The sequence below is a fragment of the Vanessa cardui genome, chromosome 16, assembly GCF_905220365.1.
Source record: "Vanessa cardui chromosome 16, ilVanCard2.1, whole genome shotgun sequence".
Lineage (NCBI taxonomy): Eukaryota > Metazoa > Arthropoda > Insecta > Lepidoptera > Nymphalidae > Vanessa > Vanessa cardui.
This window is the reverse complement of record NC_061138.1, coordinates 516,102-535,865: the sequence shown is the minus strand read 5'-3', so window position 1 is coordinate 535,865 and position 19,764 is coordinate 516,102. Positions and strand designations below refer to the sequence as shown.

General features: G+C 34.3%; 3 protein-coding genes across 4 annotated transcripts; 1 reads left to right on the top strand and 2 right to left on the bottom strand.

Annotated features, from left to right (window-relative positions):
- Nucleotides 1–1,769: 1,769 nt before the first annotated feature.
- On the bottom strand, nt 1,770–11,128 carry LOC124536450 (cytosolic Fe-S cluster assembly factor NUBP1 homolog). The gene is made up of 9 exons (XM_047112997.1): nt 10,968–11,128; nt 10,804–10,884; nt 10,400–10,560; nt 6,308–6,409; nt 4,733–4,823; nt 4,557–4,628; nt 3,701–3,894; nt 2,029–2,215; nt 1,770–1,957 (listed from the first exon to the last, which is right to left on the bottom strand). Exons 1-9 carry the CDS (start codon nt 10,996–10,998, stop codon nt 1,920–1,922), a joined length of 957 nt encoding a protein of 318 aa, XP_046968953.1. The 5' UTR covers nt 10,999–11,128; the 3' UTR covers nt 1,770–1,919.
- LOC124536449 (tektin-3-like) lies at nt 9,189–14,604 on the top strand. Of its 2 annotated transcripts, none has more exons than XM_047112994.1 (11): nt 9,189–9,402; nt 11,541–11,680; nt 11,825–12,076; nt 12,145–12,235; nt 12,295–12,436; nt 12,509–12,606; nt 13,031–13,150; nt 13,360–13,492; nt 13,561–13,691; nt 13,958–14,112; nt 14,364–14,604. In XM_047112994.1, exons 1-11 carry the CDS (start codon nt 9,358–9,360, stop codon nt 14,572–14,574), a joined length of 1,518 nt encoding a protein of 505 aa, XP_046968950.1. In that variant the 5' UTR covers nt 9,189–9,357; the 3' UTR covers nt 14,575–14,604. The 2 variants fall into 2 exon arrangements, with proteins under 2 accessions (XP_046968950.1, XP_046968951.1); XM_047112995.1 differs by lacking the exon at nt 9,189–9,402 and adding an exon at nt 11,329–11,466.
- Nucleotides 14,605–15,197: 593 nt separating this feature from the next.
- LOC124536147 (cytochrome c oxidase assembly protein COX11, mitochondrial) lies at nt 15,198–17,435 on the bottom strand. The gene is made up of 4 exons (XM_047112609.1): nt 17,085–17,435; nt 16,593–16,748; nt 15,885–16,052; nt 15,198–15,406 (listed from the first exon to the last, which is right to left on the bottom strand). Exons 1-4 carry the CDS (start codon nt 17,316–17,318, stop codon nt 15,263–15,265), a joined length of 702 nt encoding a protein of 233 aa, XP_046968565.1. The 5' UTR covers nt 17,319–17,435; the 3' UTR covers nt 15,198–15,262.
- Nucleotides 17,436–19,764: the final 2,329 nt, after the last annotated feature.

Sequence of the window (19,764 nt, the reverse complement as noted above, 5' to 3'; positions counted from 1 at the left end):
ACCAATTTGTTGACAATTGAACTAATTTTGTTATTGTTTTCTCAAATTTGCGGAACTTTGTTACATTTTTTTTGTACAAATATCTATTATTATAAAAATTTATACACCTTTGTAGTAAAACTATATAAGCCGTAATTCTGCCATTCCTATTTAATGACAAAGTTTATAGTAAATTGTCTTACTTTGTGTTATGTTGATACTGATACTGATTATGTATTACAAGTACCTATATGTTAGTTCGATTAATCATTAACTACCACATACATACACCAAATATATAAAATTAAACACTAAATAAGGCTGATTTACCTTAAAAATGTAAACTCATGTCAACTTCAAATTCGTGTTACAAGAATTGAAGTAATTAAACAATAAAACGAGTTTTAGTCCAAGATTTTTAGATATCCGCTCTGCATAAAATCCTTCTACGTGATTTTTCGATTGGATTATGTCGGACAGTGCCCCCCAAGTATAAAACCGAGTTTCTGTCGTCCGAAACCGCGAGCGTTAGCCGCCATATTGGAAAACGTTTTTTTGCATATATCTCGGAAACGGTAAGTTTTACGTCAAAAACCGAAGAGATCTTTTTTGTAGAAAACAAAATTTCCCACCTCTTTCATACCAAACTTTTCCTTCTATTGTTGATATTTTCCGAGATATTTAAGTAAAAAAAAACCAAATTATTTGTTTTTGTAAAGTAAATCAATAATTTTTGTATAAAATTAGTAAAAAAAGTGTGTACAAAAAGTTTTATATAAAATTAGTAGAAAATTTCATGCTCTCCGACCTAATCCAATCGAAAAGTCACGTAGAAGGATTTTATGTAGAGCGGACCGATTTTTGGTGCTAAAATTCCTGGACTATTTAGCTTACAAGAAGCTTGATTATTTTTTAATTATTTTTTTTATTAATTATTACTTCTTTAATTGTTCTTTATTATTATATCAAGACATGTGCACCGAATCGATATCCTATGACCTTTGAACATTTCTAGCAACTAATAAGAAAGTGAACGAAACAAGTGAGATAAAAATTGCTTTTAGAAATTAATAAGTATTTATTTGAGAAAACAAAAAAAGAAGGTGGATTTTTATGGACACTTTATGAAGCGAAATTTAAACTCTGTTTTAATTTGTATTGAAAGTTCTATTTTATTTTATTTGATTATACCTTGCTACTTTCAAACTGACCCGCGTCATTTGCAGGGATACAACAGTAGATAACAGGTAACAGTAGAACAGTAGATATCATGAACAATTTTTTTATTGAAATACGAACTAAATCATAACGCGATAAAAAGTATATATCAAATTCGACACCAATATAAATATGATATGTGGGAATTTATTAAAAAGTTTTACAACCACTGATTCATTATGATGTTTAGTTACCATAAAAGCGGTTTTTTGTCATAATTCCAGGATAAAACACTGACAACATCATTCTAAACACCTTAATTATTGCATAACACAAGAAATATTAACTAACAAAGACCGTTTTAACAAAAAAATAATATTTTTTTTGTTCCTGTGCCAGTGGACACGCTACGCTTGTCCATACAATTTATCTAGCGATGCCGGGGACACGCTTAGCGTGTTCGCGGCATTATGTATGCCGGCATCGCTATAAGCATAGGAAAAATTTAGGTGGCAGTGAACGTGTTAACATGGGGTTTTTAACATCGGCAGTGGTGCGCAATACCTATAAGGTTTATTTCATAAAAATATCACATTATAATTTTAATCCCACTGGAAATAAAACATCATTTGTAATGTAAATATATTGATATACTTATATTATAATTTACAAATCATAAACTTCATCGTGTCATCTATCGTTTGTACATCGACTAGGCGTAACAACAGCTTCGGAGCGGTCGCAGCGCAGCCTCGCGCAGTGCCGCTCGGGATCCGAGCTCCCTACGAACTTTTAGGGCCTTCGCACGTGGCGACGATTTCTGGAACGAGAGGGGTCAACGGTTACGGTATAGAAGCAGGGAGGAGCGAGCATAGACCAGACCGCGCGTACCGGCCACGATGTCTCGCAGCGCGCGCACGGCGGGCGAGTGCGGCAGGTCGGCCGCGAAGTCGGCGCCCGCGTCGCAGCAGCGCGCCAGCAGCGGGTCGAGCGGCAGCGCGCCCAGCAGCCGCGCGCCCAGCGCCGCGCACATGGCGCGCGCGCCGCCCGTCGTCGCCGGGAAGATCTCGCTGCGCGCCTGCGCACCAGCGCCACGCGTGTGATCATTTATCAAATCAAAATAAACTTTATTCAGGTAGGCTTTTATAAGCACTTTTGAATCGTCATTTTACAATTAAGTGAAGCTACCACCGGTTCGGAAAGTAGATTCTACCGAGAGGAACCGGCAAGAAACTCAGTAGTTGCTCTTTTTTAACATTTAAAAATACAATTATTTAAATTAATATATCCTGCCTGGAAGTCAACGGGTATTAACTCCACGCTTTTTTATCATATATAAAGTCTTGTATCGAATAATATTGCTTTTCTACCAATGTATTTTTTACGAACGATTTGAATTTACTAAACGGTAAAGTTAAAAATGTCTGCGGAATTTTACTATAAAAAAGGATACCTTGCCCCAAGAAGAATTTATTGACATCACTTGTCTCATCCTCGGTAGAGTAAGAACACCTTCGTCAGTTTTCAAATTCTTTCCTTTATGGAGTCTTAAACTCTTAGTACCTTTTGAAGCTAAAGTACTAAACTGACGACAGCATATAAAATTAAACTTACATGGTATGATGACTTGGTTCAAAATAGCGTAAAATTTTTGGCCTACGTCTAGTTTTATATCCACATGAAATCTTTTTAATGGTGTAATTAGTCATTCCAAATTTAAATCAGATATGATATCCTCTACTGAATTTTCAAGATATGTCTGTCAGTGTCGTATTATCGTATATACTCGATCGGTAAAACAGATTATCGCTCATACTGAGTAAACGAAAATAGATCTTAAGGTGCCGAATCTTTTCTTACCCCGACTGTACATTATTAATTTATTTTAATATTAAGTTTTCAACCATCTTGGTTCGTTCTTATAGACCGGGAGATGATAATGACAAAATATTTGCTCATTTGTACCAGACCAGTATGGCGGTTCTTCAGGGGTCTAATTACGTAAAGGCAAAAAGGAAAATGATGGTCATACCGATCGCACCGGCGGACAAATCGTTTGGCCAAAAAAAAAAATTACTTCTTTGCAGTGGTATGGCAGCCATTGGGAACTGTCGGAAAAGTATGGCAAGGTGATTTTCGTGAATGGCTACTCGACGATAATTAGCCAAAAATTTGCCTTGTACTAATGGTTGAACTGTTCTATTAAAATTAAAGTATTCGCGTCGGTATGGCGGGCTGTAAGCCACACCCGAGAAGTATGGCATTACGCTACCGCCTACTTCATTTTTTTTCGACTATCTGAAAACACAAGCATTTTTGTGAAACAAATCGTTCGACACTCGTTATTTTTCCGACGCGTTCGATAATCGCGATTGGGCCGCCGGTGCGAACGGTATGACCATCATTTTCCTTTTTGCCTTTACGTAATTAGACCCCTGAAGAACCGCCATACTGGTACCAATGACCAAATATTTTGTCATTATCATCTCCCGGTCTATTAGGTTATGCACAAATCGTACGAAGAATATAATATGGACCTGTTTTCGTTGGAGCGGCACGTTACCTGACAGTTGGGGCACACGAACAGAGACATGTTCTCGACGACGCCGAGGACGGGCAGGCCGACCTTCCGGCAGAACTGGATCTCCTTGCGCACGTCCAGCAGCGCCACCTCCTGCGGGGTGGTCACCACCAGCGCGCCCGACGCGCCCGCCGCCGACAGGTACTGGATCACGGACAGGTGCTCGTCCGACGTGCCTGATATGATACGGCATTCGTCTATCACCTACTCAATACTAGCCTTGTTTCAATCATACGTTTGATCCTCGATTTATTTAACAAAATTAACATATTACAACGCATACTTATTTATTGAATGCACAGATTATAAATGATTTCTCACACTTTTTTATTAATATGGTGAATTAATTCTAAGCTATTTAATATTACATATTAATATTTATAAAACTCTAAATAAAAATTACAGTATGACCTAAATATTTTTGAAAAAAATAAAAAAACTTTATGATAATTGTTCTCTCGTTCATAAATCTTTGTTATTTATTTTAAGGTAATTCTTTTTAAGAAACTGGTAACTACTAGATGCATATATTTGTATGTCAATTTACCAGCCTCTCCTAGTTATAGGACTTCTTATTATTATGTATTGAAATAAAACTAGTTTTAACGGATTTGAATCGCGTATATGAATATATAGACTGCCCGTCTACCCGTGACCACGAACGCTGTAAAGTGCTCGAAATGTCGGGATGATAAAAAATAATTAATATACGCGATTCAAATCCGTTAAAACTAGTTTTATTTCAATGTGTAATAATCGAGAAAATTTAAGACAACATTATTATTATGCACTTGATAATGTGTGTATGTGTCACTATAGAGTAAAAACGTGTTTGTACCTGGCGGTGTATCGATTAACAAGTAATCCAAATCCCCCCAGTCAACTTCACTTAAGAACTGCTTAATCATACCTGCAGAATAATTAACATTTATTGGTAATAATTGTATTTAAAACAAACTACTTACTAATGTTTTTATTTTTAAGCTTCAAATCACCGAATCCATATGTACTTACCATTTTTCTTAGGCCCCCTCCAAATAACAGCGTCATCGGGACTACCCAATAGGAACCCGATAGACATTAATGACAAATTATCCGTTACATACTGTAATATAAACAAAAAAAAACTATATAACTACCGGTAATTAAATGAGATTGAATAAGTAGGAAAGAGAAGAATTAAAGAAAGTTAATAAAGTAAATGATATATAATTTATTTCTAACCTCTCATAAAATTAAAGTTGATATTAACAGAAAATTATAGTAGGTATTGTTCATTGCTCGGTGCGGTTTCGCCGATATAAAGTCGCAGCTTTCACCCCTATGGGTGAAGCTTGATAGTGTATAAAAAAAGTTAAGTATTTTAGCACCTAGAAACACTGCATAAGCGTCTAGAAACAACTGACTATCAAAAATTCTAATAATAAAAAAATATAATTAATAAAATATTTATTATATAATTTCAAGAAAAAACCGAACATTGTACCTAAATAAATTAATATTTATTTAAAGTAATTTATTGTTTATAATAATACATAACATAAATTTAATTAAATGCAATTATAGATTGGTTTGTTGTGTTACGTTCGGGGCGAGATTCAACACTCTCGAAGCCATTCAACTTCGAGGGAATGGACTTTTATCTAATTTCATTACAATGTAAACGATATAAGAAGTGAGCAGCAATTCAAAAGCTACATATAATTATATTACATCATCGCATGACATTAATAATGTAGACATACAGTAATACAGGACAATAATATACAGATATAATATTTAAGTAGTTTTTAAGACGGGTTTCTTATGAATCAATGGTTTTTAGTTGAAATTTGGACTAACAACGTTTTGAGGAAATCTTAAAACATCGAAACTTTTCCAAAAATTCTCTTTGCTAGTTTCAGATGAATCGTTTTATAATATTTTTTGCTCATTAACATTTTGGGGATGCTTTTTGTTGTTTCATATGCTTAAATACTTGATCGGGGCATTATTAAACGATCATTACATTATTAATATTAAACAAGGGCCTTTTCCGACCACAAGAGTCAAGGCGAGTAAACAATTCTGACATTGACTGACGAAATATCTTAAGTCGAGATCTTGAATAATCATGACATTGAATGTCGAGGAAGTTGCTAGCGGAACTTTCGAATTAATTTAATGTTATTAAAGTAATGAATAATTAAAGATATACAACAAACAACAACAACAACAGCCTGTATATTCCCACTGCTGGGCTAAAGGCCTCTTCTCCCTTTGAGGAGAAGGTTTGGAACATATTCCACCACGCTGTTCCAATGCGGGTTGGTGGAAGACACATGTGGCAGAATTTCTATGAAATTTGTCACATGCAGGTTTCCTCACGATGTTTTCCTTCACCGCTGAGTACGAGATGAATTATAAAGACAAATTAAGCACATGGATCAGCGGTGCTTACCTGGGTTTGAACCCGCAATCATCGGTTAAGATGCACGCGTTCTAACCACTGGGCCATCTCGACTCTTAAAGATATATTAATTAAATATCTAGTCGGAAGAAACATGTAATTTAAATAATTATCTCGGAGGCTGTCAGTGGTGTACTCACGACAGGTGACCAGCCTGAGCCGGAGTTGTGAACTTGCTCTCCGCTGACGCCGAGCACGCGCGGCTGACTCGGCCCACATATATCGGCGTCCAGTATACCCACCTACAAAATAACAACTCTATATTTATAAATATATCAATTACAGGAGCCGTTATGTATTCCTAATCAATACATTTTATGGAGCCCTGTATATGCTAAACGATTTTCTAAGCAAGTTTATGAACAGTCACCGTGACATTCCATTTATCGGTGTTTTATGAAAAAAATAAACACAAATAACTAATTGTAACATTATTTTGTGGTTTTGCTGTGGACCTACCTTTTTTATTTTGTATTTTATCTTGTTGTTATGGTATACTTTTAACTTCATATGTGTTGAAAATCGGTGAACAGATAAATACAGTAGGGTTTTTGTTACATAGTTTTTATTACGGTAGAACATTAAATGAAATATAAATTTAATAAATAATAAAAATTAAGCAATAATAATTAGTGAAACTTTACAAAAACAAGCAGTAAATATCACCCATTGAAGAGAGATAAAAATGAAACAATAGGAATATGAACATCAGTAGTATCCTCAATAAATAAACAATGGTCAAAAAATTAAACAATTCGATTTTTAATTGGAATTTAATTAAGTACCTGAAAAACCACAACTTTTTCTCCAAATTAAACATAACCAGAATTTAGAACCACATTAAGAAACTGATTACGATAATCTTAAAATCATGAATATAATCAATTTACCATTCACAGAATTTAAGAAGATTATTAAGACTAAATTAATAAATAAATCATATTATTAGTCAAAAGAGTACTTTTTAGAAAGAAACGCTTGTAGTTAGGCTCGGGTTCCATCATAGGACACTAATTACTGTAAATTGCACATTTATAACAGCATTGTAAATCCGTTTATTTAAAAAGAGCAACTATGCGAGTTTCTTGCCGTTTCTTCCCGCTAGAAGCTGCTTTCCGAAACGGTGGAAGTATTTAATTGTTGACGATTCAAAAACGTTTCATTGTGAAGTTTACTTGAATAAAATTGATTTGATTTGAAATTTGTAACGAAAATTTTCCAATGGCTGACAAAACTGTTTCCAAAAAATGACCATATCGACGCGAATATATTTATTATTCATAGACGCAACTTAGCATATTATAATTGGTACATAATTAATTACCAAACATGACTGACACGTTTAAAAACTAGTTATATGATAAGGTCGCACTTCTATGTTATTCCTGGTGAAAGCGAAATAAGTAAATAAACTTCTAAACGACTTTGTATTTAACTTCCTGTGACTTCTACAAAATCTTCCGGTTTTGTTTTAACATTTACAGACATTTTTATCTTCTCCGTTTCGTAAATTCAAATCTTTTATAAAAAATACAATAGTAAAAATGACTTTGTATTTTTTAAATGTTGAAAAAGAGTAACTACTGAGTTTCTTGCCGGTTCTTCTCGGTGGAATCTACTTTTCGAACCGGTGGTAACTTCACTTAATTGTTAATTGACGATTCAAAAGTGCTTGTAAAAGCTCACTTGAATAAAGTTTATTTTGATTTTGATATACTTTTCATAAAGTTGACCACTTAGACTATTTACATATGTATATGAATGCAATATGAATAGATTCGGAATTCAAATAGAAATACCTACTTAAGATTTTCTTTCTTTAACTATACAAAACTCTACAGAGGTCCTTTCGATATGTATTTTATTACGACTGGCCAAAAAGAGAATAATAATGAAATTATTTAATTTTGATGGGTATCAGTATCCTATCCCGTGTATAAATAAGTTTTTGCTATTGTTTATTTTTGTTAAATGTTGTTATATCGATTGAGTTTATTTGATGTATGTTCAAGGCTTGCTATTTTTAGTTTGTCTAAAACATCTTTTGTTTTGTAAAAGTATGCTTTTAGTCTAAATAGTGAATGTATTACCACATATAATAGCATCAGAAGACTGTATTTAATCAATCAATAATAAGTATGTTAGAAGCAACCTTAACTTAAACACAACTTTAATGAGCATGACGGTGTTCCATTGTTTCATTTCAAGCTTTCAGGTTTTATACAAAATATACAAACGATAAATACAAATAACCTTATCTGTTACGGATTATGTAAATGTTTGCCTTTAGGTTGGAAATCTATATCAATATTATAAATGTGAAAGTTTTTTTTTATGGTGTAGGTTGGCGGTCGAGCATATGGGCCACCTGATGGTAAGTGGTCACCATCACCCATAGACAATGACGCTGTAAGAAATATTAACTATTCCTTACATCGTCAATGTGCCACCAACCTTGGGAACTAAGATGTTATGTCCCTTGTGTCTGTAGTTACACTGACTATCGCTCGTCTATCGCTCTTTCACGACCAAATTGCTCAACTGAATTTGATGAAATCTGGTATGAAGTAAACACATGATATCCAAGAAAGGAAACAGGCTGCTTTTTTTGCCTGACACGTGACAACCAACACCCTAAAACGCGAGCAAAGACGCGGGCGACTACTGGTAAAAGTAAAGTAACAGCCTTAACATTTCCCACTGCTGAGATAAGGCCTCCTCTTCCATTAAGGAGGGTTTGGAACATATTCCACCACGCTGTTCCAATGCGGGTTGGTGGAATGCACATGTGGCAGAATTTCGATGAAATTAAACACATGTTGAGATGAATTATAAACACAAATTAAGCACATATATGTAGTGGTGCTTGCCTGGGTTTAAACCCGCAATCATCGGTTAATGTTCTAACCACTGGGCGACCTCAGCTCGACTACTAGTGTTACATAATATTATAAATATTTTCAAATTAAATAACTTAATATAAAACATTCGTAAAAATAAGCCGAATGTCTGGTGAAACCATTTATTGATTGATAATAATACTTAAGGCGGGTAATGAAATCCATGTATTATAAGGTGACCTATATAGGCGGCTGTGCCAGGCGGTGCCGCGCCACGAGACAAGGCCTTGCGAAATCTCCCACCAGACATCGGGATCGATACACGTCTCCGGTATTTTTAAGGCATCGATATGGAATTCGGCAGCTCATACGAACGCCGTTCGAGATATAACAGGGTAAAGTTGCTGTTCCTATTTATTAAACACTATAATACACTTCAAATAGTCCCATTATCGTTCATGCTTAATTAAGTATTCTAATTATCTTTGTCGTATATATAATATACGTGTAGTCATTGATCTAAAGCTGTGCATAAATACGTATTCGATACATTACTAAATTATAAATCGATATGAAATTTTTTTTTAAACACATCCTCGTGGTTCGATATAAAATAGAGTAGCATTATTTGATCAAATAGATTCGAAGTTTCACACACGCTCGTAAAAAGATAATCTTTATTGGATTCTAATTAGTTCAAGGGCTAGAAAAATGGTAAATTAGCCTCCCTGATGTAGGTGGTCACTAATGCCCCTATATCTTGACGCCGTAAGAATTAAAATTGACAATCAAAGATGAAAAACATTTTGCACTGTTTATTTTGCGTATCTATAATACCACAGTGACTGCAATATATCAGTATGTATTTTTCATAATATGTGTCATACAATGAATATAAATTTTTTTGCTTACACGATCAAATATTTTCACAAAATCATTCTGTACACATCATGTACAGAATGATTTTGTAAAAATATTTGTAAGTCAGCGATGAATTATAAAAGTTTCTCACATATTAACCACAATGCTAAGTGTGTATTTATATGAATCTCAGTAGTACAGGAAAACTATGGGATATCAATAGTAAAAGTGTAGTTTCAATCAAAATCAGATTTTTTAAATATTGAAAATAATATTAAATTTTATTATTTATTGTGTTAATTTGTTACTTTCTTTTTCTTTATTGCTGGGTGGTAAATTAAGTGCCTATTGATGTTCCCATCTCGATACATGCACACAATCATAGCACACAAAAATATTATTTTAAGTCGTCATAATAAAATTTTTTACTAATGAATGACGAAATTTTATCAAAAATATTGTTCAAAAACAACTGTATTTTATCAAATGAGATAAACATTTTTGCTGTGAAATGATGATAAATGGACTTACATTTGCATCAGGATTGAGTTTAGCCAGTGCGTGTCCCAGAAGTGAGGTAACAGTACTTTTGCCCACCCCACCTTTACCGGAGAGAATTATGATTTTGTGTTTCACATTGGCTAGGCGCTCTTTGATTATTTCAAGTGCAGGATCTGGTCCAGCCGGTACTCCTTAAAATTTGTTTAAGCAATGTTTTATTTTTATATTTCATAACCATCATCAACTAATGATGAGTTGCAGCTTTGACCAATATTATTATATTAAAAGCTTTATTTTGTTATTTTATCAATGTTATAATAAAGTTTTTATTTATGTTTCAAGTGGTAGCATTAAAATCTTTATCTGGTGTCTGTGTGTTTTGTAAATAAATCCTGATTGTGTATCTGTAATATGAGTAATGTTTTCTACTATACCCGATGCACAGATGTTCTGGTTTGGACACCCAGCACACGCTGAGGCTTTGCCTGCATCCTCGCTCTGAGTACCAGGGCAATCTGAACAAATTAAATGAATTTATTTCAATTTTTCACGAACATTCAAATAGGTCTTGAGTAAAATCAAATTATATGTAACTTACGATTAGGTGCGTTTTCAGGAACGCTACTCATTTTATTTTACTTTTTCAACGGTGTAACATTTATTAACCAGAAGGTTGAAATATCCACTGCAAAAAAAAATATTTTGTAGCAAAATAGTGTTTTCGAGTTATTCGTATGAGTTTTTCAGTGACACTGGTCACTGTCGTCTGTCACAGTAACTTGATGTCACAAACTTGACATTGACTTATATTTTGCGTTTGGAAACAAAATCGATTGATAGCACAATAAACAACACAACATATTAGACCTATTTAGAATTACGTATAATTATTTAATCACTATTTCAACTCTTTAATACCAACTAAAAAAAACAATGACGTAACTTGAAAAAAAAAATGTCATTACGAATGAGTAACATGACACCGAATAGCAATTTGAATTTCTAGTTTTATATTGAAATTTTACCATTAATTAATTTCCTCTAAATTTTGGCTATCAGTACCCACAAAAATGGCTAAAGAAGTTTCCATGTGTACAGTAAATATAGCATTATTAATATGCATATATTATTTTTTGAAAAATGTTGGTAATTTAATTACTTTTATTATTAGCAACTACAACAATGGAGTCCCGTAAAAGAAACTCCAGGGTCTCCAAGTGTACCCCCACAAGTAGGGTACTGTTTCCACTCGCCAAAAAAACATCCGTGGAGACCTATCATGGGTTACGAAGAAATTGAAGTTACACCGATGTAAATATATTTTTTATTTAAATAAGCTTTAGCATAGTTTATATTAATTTCACAGTATGTTTGGTTCATTATATTTGTAACTTTGGCTGCTTATTATTTTTGTATATTTTATTTTTATTCTCATAATACTGTTTGACGAAATAGGCCATCCCAACCAATTACTAATACAATGGTGGATCCGTGCTATACGCCAGCTGGGATGGCAACAGAACCTCTGCGGTTTCCTAACCTCGTCACAGGCTTTGACCGAAGCCCTGAACATGCAGCTCGAGCAGCGCTCTATACTCGATACACCCAGAACGAATGGAATCAGACCAGCATCAAAAATTATAACGAGTCGGATGCAAAAAGAAACTTCTCTGAGCGTGTAAGAAATGACATTATGCGGATGCTAAGGTAAGACTTACTGTTATTTAGAAAAAAAAACAAACTCAAAAGGTACTCATAGACTAAACAAATTACAGAGAGACTGACGAAATTGGAACACAGGGGCAGAGAGACTCTGGTAGAAGAATCGGCGAAAGAATAACAGATACTACATTTTGGCGCAATGAGGTAAGGTGTTATATTGCCTGTAAATAAAAAAGGAATATTAGACGCACATCCTTTTTTAGGTTTCGATAGAAATGGAGCGGTTAGTGGCGACCTGTGAGAAACTGAACGATACGAGGAGGCAGCTCGAAAGAGCTATCGCTGGTATTGAGGGTCCTCTTCATATTGTACAAGAATGTTTGTACCATCGTGAGAAGAGACAAGGTTGATGTTTTTTCTTGATGTATTGATATTAAATAATTTTATTATATTTTAATTAGTAATGTTTTTGCTCAGGGATGGAGCAAGTTCACGATGCAGTGGAGCAGTCGCTTTTAAAGGAAGTCGCCACACTTCGGGAGTGCCAGGACAAATTTCGAAATATGCTTGAAAAGGTAAACCAACAATCAGGGCCGTATTTAGGGGAGGGCAACCGGGGCAACTGCCCTGGGGCCTCCACATTAGTGGGGGCCACAGTTTTCAGCAAGTTAATAAATACCGAGATATAGTCAAATTATAATAATTTTATTATTTAATATTTTAAAAGTTACGGATACAAGTAAATAAATCATAGCTTACTGATTGAAATAAAAAAAGTAATTAATTCATGATAATATAATTATTAGGTTGTTCACGCTTCTGTTTGTCTAGGGCCCCCATTGCTTTGTGGTCCGGGGGCCTCTAGACCTTTAAATCCGGCTCTGCCAACAATACGCTGAATTAAAGGCAGTATTTAAGACTGATGATAGCTTATTTATGATGACCACGTTATTTATTACTAAGTTATACAGGCGCTAGAATAAGTTGTATGTTTTGCAGGTTCGGCAACAGTCTAAGAATTGTCGCGCTACCCAGCACGAGCTGGAGACCGATCTTCGTAACAAAGAGTACGCCCTTGGCATCGACTCCATGTGCCATCAACTCAACAACTTTTCCAAGGCAAGCCAGCAGTACCTTCAAATTTTATCATAAAGTCAGCCCTATTTTTTGATATTTTTTAATAAATGTCGATAAAATATGGAATCCACAGTCATTCTGGTCCTTTATATAACATGAATCCTTCTTACTTATTTATTTCGTTGCGAATGTTTATGGAGCGCATTTCAGTCCCGAGAACTCATCGATTTGAGCGCGTGATCGCGTTACAGGGTCTGCAGTTCTACGCGGGCATCGAGCGCTACGACCCCACGGTGTGCGACGGCGCGCGCTGGGCCGCCGCCAGCGCCGCCACGCTGCAGCGCTCGCAGTCCGAGCGCGCCAAGGCCGTGCAGATGCTCTCCGGTGAGTGCGGGCCCCACCACGCCGCGTGTGGCTCCTCTCGGTGCGTTCTAACGAGTTTCGATCCGCAGATGCTGAAAACTTGATCAACGTTTCGGCGACGGAGATTTGGGATCAATGGAGTAACACGAACAGCGCATTTACGCGTCGTATCGCGGAGACCATCGAGATCAAGAACAAACTACAGCTCCATTTGCACAAAGTGAGTAAAGTTACCATAAAGAAAAACATTGATAAATTATTCACCAGAAGATTATGTAGATCGTAAAATACTTGTTAACATTCAGGCAGGATATATGTTATATATATAATTGTATTTACTTTACTTGTACTGAGTTTTTTGTCGCTCTACTTCACATAGTTCCGTAAAATTACGATTGAAAAGTGTCTCTAAAAGCCTACTTGAATAAAGTACCCATATTTTGATTTTGGATTTTAGAATAGTACGTGAAATAAATTTGACTTCAGATTCAACAAGAAATGTTCGACGTGGAGAAGACGCTCGAGCTGTTGAACAAGGCCATCGAGGACAAACTTCAACCCATGAAGGTGGCGCACACGCGGCTGCAGGCGCGCACCAACCGCCCGCACCTCGAGAAGTGCAGGGACGAAGCGCAGAACAGGTGCGGTATGAGTGAGTGTATGTGGGGTATGGTATGGTGTGGCCTGTGGAGCGACTGACGCTGGGCGTCCCGCAGACTAGAACAGGTGTTGTATGAGTGAGTGTATGTGGGGTATGGTGTGGTGTGGCCTCTGGAGCGACTGACGCTGGGCGTCCCGCAGACTAGAACAGGTGTTGTATGAGTGAGTGTATGTGGGGTATGGTGTGGACTGGGGTATGGGTATGGTGGGACTGACGCTGGGCGTCCCGCAGGCTTGTGCGCGAGGTGTGCGAGCTGCAGGCGGCCATGGAGTCGCTGCGCGGCAAGCTGCACACGGCGGAGGGCACGCACCAGACGCTGCTGGGCGTGCGCGCGGGGCTGGAGGCCGAGCTGCGCTACAAGAGCAGCACGCTGTTCATCGACCGCGACCAGTGCATGGGCCTGCGGCGCGGCTACCCCGTCACGGCCGCCGTCAAGGCCTGAGGCCGAGGCGCTTGTGGATATTAAATTCTCAGTTCCAATATCGCCTTTCATTGCACCTCGCATGCGACCTAGCTGTGATTATTCACAATAAAGAATCACCTGTTCAAACGACGATTGACGACATTTGACGACCTCCATGGTCGAGTGGTGTGTACACCGGTTTTCATGGGTACGCCACTCTGAGGTCCCGGGTTCGATTCCCGGCCGAGTCGATGTAGATTACCATTAGTTTTCTATGTTGTCTTGGGTCTGGGTGTTTGTGGTACCGTCGTTACTTCTGATTTCCATAACACAAGTGCTTCAGCTACTTACATTGGGATCAGAGTAATGTATGTGATGTTGTCTCATATTTAAAAAAAAAAATTGAAAAAATTTAAAAAAAAAAACGACTGAAAAAAATAGGCTTATTTTTTGTCAGTAATTTTTAATCAAGAGGTACATACTGAGATGAACTAGTGCATATGCGCTCTTTAGAAAGTATTATTTGGGAAAACTGACGTATCTCGAGTTCTTAGAGAAACTTACGCAATTTTTTTTCTTCCAATTCATAAATTAAACCGGGGTCTTTGCATTAATTTGGATTGGAACACAATAACACAAAATTTACTAATCTTATATTTTAATTTAAAACAACAACTACATAAATTACATAATCTTGTGCTAACAATTGCTATTATTTACATTATATTTATCTAGCATAAGTAGGAACAGGTAACTTTAGTCCCTCCTTAGCTTCAAAGAAAGTATAAGATAGTACTATTTCGTCAACATATTCCATTTTGGGATCTTCTTGAAACTCTGGATCTATGTAGAAGAACACAGGCATATCAACCTGTAACAAGTAAAAAAAAAATAGTTTTAATCAAATAGTGTTGCATATACTCGAAATTATCTTTGATTATGCAAGACATTAGTGGCAATAAATAAATTATTAATCATGACAAAACTACAGAGCAGAAGTTCAGTTTTGGTGACATTCATTCAGAAGTTTCTTGGAGAATGGGTTCACATGGGTTGATACTGGAAACATTTTTTTTTATTCAGCTTTCAAAGAAAACAGGAACATATTAAAAAAATGGATCATATTAAATGAGAGGGAAAATATATTGACAAAACATTACAAATAGTAGTAGCTTCATATAATTTTAATGACATGTCATAACATTATGTAATAAGTAACTTGTGCAATAGACATTTTTTCAATTTTAATAATTTCTATAAGAGATTGGTGGGTTAGAACATATCTGAACAAATGGTTCAATTGTTTTGAGGGCATTTTTTTGAATGATATATCAATAAACGTATATTACCTGTTCATGAGGATTTAGCATTTGTTCCTCAAAGCAAAAGCACTGAATCTTATTGAAGTACTGTCCCGCTTCAAATGGGATCACATTGTATGTGCTAATGCCAATCACTGCCTTATCTGTGGGGTTTCGTGCTGTGTAAAATGCAAGTGCAGTCTCACCAGGCACCACCTGCAAAGTATCCACTTTTAAATATTCTATCCTAAATATGTAGAACATTTAGGATATGATATATAATTATAAAGTGTTGGTTGTTATTTCTTTCATAGTCTTATATTCTGAAGCATTTAACTTTTGGGTAAGGCTGAGAAAACTTGTCTGCCTTACCCTTTAAGATGTTTTTAATAAAGTAGAAATTCTTATACATAGTCTCTTCCAATGTCCTAGTCAGTACTTGTGTGACATATGCACTCACACAGTTCACAGATGAACATTAAATGTATTTAATTCTAATAACTTATATTTGATTTAATAAATACCCACACAGAAGATTAGGCTGACCATCATTATCTTTGCAATATTAATAGAATAATTATTTTTGCTTAGATAGTGATTTGCAAAAATATTTAAATCAAGTAACAGGTAAAAGTACAGGTATATCTATAACTTTTTCTAAAAAGCTTGAAGAGCTAAGAGAATGAACAGGTAAGTAAGGACACTGCATAATCTTCATATATTAATATATACAAGTTTAACAAGGTAACAACTTACAGTGATATCTGTTTGTTGTGGTTTAAAGTTCCACTGCATAGAAGATGCAACATCGGCATTAAAGCGAATCTTTAGTGGTCTATCTTTGATTGCTTTCATCTTACTAACAGACTCATCAGCTTCCGCTTGTCCAGTAGTACCTCCATAGCTATATGCCTGTAAAACACAAACATTATCACTGTATTATTTTTATATACATATTGTTCATGGAAATTGTATTCTTATATTATAACCTCCATGAAATATAAACCATTTGAGAGTCAATAAGTCTGCTTAGTGAAATGCGTCTAGTGTTTAATAGTTTTATATAAGAGGGGTTCGCATCTTGTTCAAAATTAATTGACAATTCTCTAATATAATAATAATGTTATAAAAGACAATAGTAAGATTGATAATTTTTATTAATTAAGCCGTTCCGCTTCATTTCAAATATTCTTACGATATCGTCTATTGAATATGATAAGAATATATTTCCTAGAGGGTTAGACTCACCTGGCAAAATATTCTATATAATGGTACTGCCGCATAACTTAAACCGACTGTCATCACACCGAGTGCTATCATATAATTAAGAGTTGACCGGATTTTCTTTTGCTCGTGTGTTCCACGAAGAACACAAACATTTGGTAAAACATTTTTAGAAAGTAAAATAACAGACGAAGTTCGACTTATATTATTCCTAAATGTATTAAGGTAACACTTATTAATAGAGAGTAATCTATTCATATTGTTAAATCACTAACTGTTAATTTTTTAATTCAAATAGAGTCATATTCTACTAATAATAGTCGATTGATTATTTTTGCCGAATTTTTCTATCGTTCTTATTGACATTGACATATAGGATACTACAAATAAATTATGACAGTTGTCAGACAGTTGACAGAGTGCGTTGAGAAATATAACCAATAAGATAAGTAAAGATAAACATAAATGTTGTATATGTTAACTAAATAAAGTATATTTTTAATTTAACATAATTGAAATGGTTCATCACCTATTACAAATAGGTGATTCTCAGATAATATTTAATTTTTCATCACATTTGCTCAATTACACTTTTTCAGTAATCATTGTACAAATACTACTTAGATTGTACTTCATATTGTGTTTTTATATACTATTTTGTTATACCTTTGCCATATTAAAGAATTAACAAAAAATATTTTCGAGATCAATCAATTAACTTTCGCGCCAATGTTTAAAAATAAATTATTTTGTGGTATTTTATAACGTAAACGTGAAAAATAGACTAGTAAGCCTTGTAATCTAATTACCTAATAAAAATGAAATTACGACGTAAAATTTTACCTTAACTTTAATCAGAATTAAATTTAATATCACATTTTTTATGTTCATTTTGAGCGATGCATCATCCTTTGTATTCTATAGTCATAACTTTGTGTTTCGTCTTGATATGAGCATCCGTGTGAGTCTTTTGATAAGCTTTGTAAGTGCAATCCAGAAATGGACAGCGAAACATCGGCTCCTTTCCACATTCGTAGGTAATATGCCTTCGGTAAGTGCTTTTATGTCTGTACTTCCTCTTGCATTTTTCGCACTCGAAACTAGAATCGAATTGCGACCAGTAGTTTTTAGTCTTCATAGGCATGATGGGTAACATATTTTGCATCATGTTTTTAAAGAAATCCAGATCACCTGAAACAAATTGTTTTCTAAAAATTTATAAGAATTTAAAACAACTCTTATATATCTATGTACTATACACATATTACTGAGTTTTTATGTCATAAATTTAAGGCGGAAGATGGGTCTAGATTATTAAGACACATAGTATTTATTAAATAAAGAACATTTATTCTCATTCTTAAATCAATCAAATTAAAACAAACCAAACACACTCCACTTTAAAATAATTTATAAAATACAAAACAAAAAATTTTGTTTTTAATTTGTGCAGCATTTGACTAATGAATTTATTGTATACATTAAAATATAACAGTATTTTGAAAAAAAATATAAATAAACTTGACCTATGTTTGTTATTCTTATGAAAAATTTGGACGCATCAGGGCTTGAATTTGTATTTTTCGTGGGTCGCGTTCAGGAGATTGCGTTTTTCGTCCAAGTTCCTGCAGCGTCGACAATTTATACGATGCAGCGAAAATAGCTTGCAATGACCGTTTCGCTATATGTAGTCAATCTTTACGAACGAAAAAATAATTAAGTCATTTATATCCGGTAGTCCCTAATAATCCTTATTTTATTATTTTGTGTTAATAGACATCAGATATAAAGTATATTTATTTTTGATATTTTCTATTTAAATTTTATTATTTTATCATTATTATAAACATTAACACAAAGTAATAGAATATGTAAAAACATTCTATAACTGTTGAAAAAATATGACCAGATACTTTAATAAAGACTCACATTAAAAAATATGAATCCAAATGCGTTTTAGGTCGAAGTATAATATTATAGGTTTTTATTTTGTTTGATATCAACAACACTATAATAAAAAACAATTACAAAGTAAATTTAATTAAAATGAGTGTGTTTTACATTTAAAAACACTTAATCAATATTACATAAAAACTGTTTCAAGACAGAATGTAACTCTTTGTTAAGTAATCATGAGTATATTATATTTTCAATCGTTCAATTTTTTTTCTAATAATAACGCATTTGTTTTTTTAACTTAACGGTAACATGTAATCATTTAAAAAGATCTGAATATTGCGTTGATACAATTGTTCGTTACAGAATTTTCCATCACAAAAATAATTGCTTAAAATTTACATATGTATTACGTAGCTCTCGACATCAAAACAATAATAAATTCGCCCAAATGCTAATTTTTAAAGATAAATCATAACAATACTTTAAAGTAGTATGCATTTGTTCTGGGCATGTGCATTATTTTAAAACAGATATTAATTTCAAGGAGCAATTTATTTAATAACTGAGTATAATTATTGATTTGGTCTAACTTTTAAGCAGATAACGATAAGGTAAAAATATATTCCTATTAGTAAACAATGTAGTCAGTCCACGCTGAAAAAAAACATTATTATGAAAGATTATCTAGGACGAAATGTAATCTTACACAATATAATATATCTTAAATTTAATAAAAAACTCTTAAGAATTACGTCGTAACAATAGTATTACATATTTCGTATAAGGCACTTATAAAGGCTAGAAT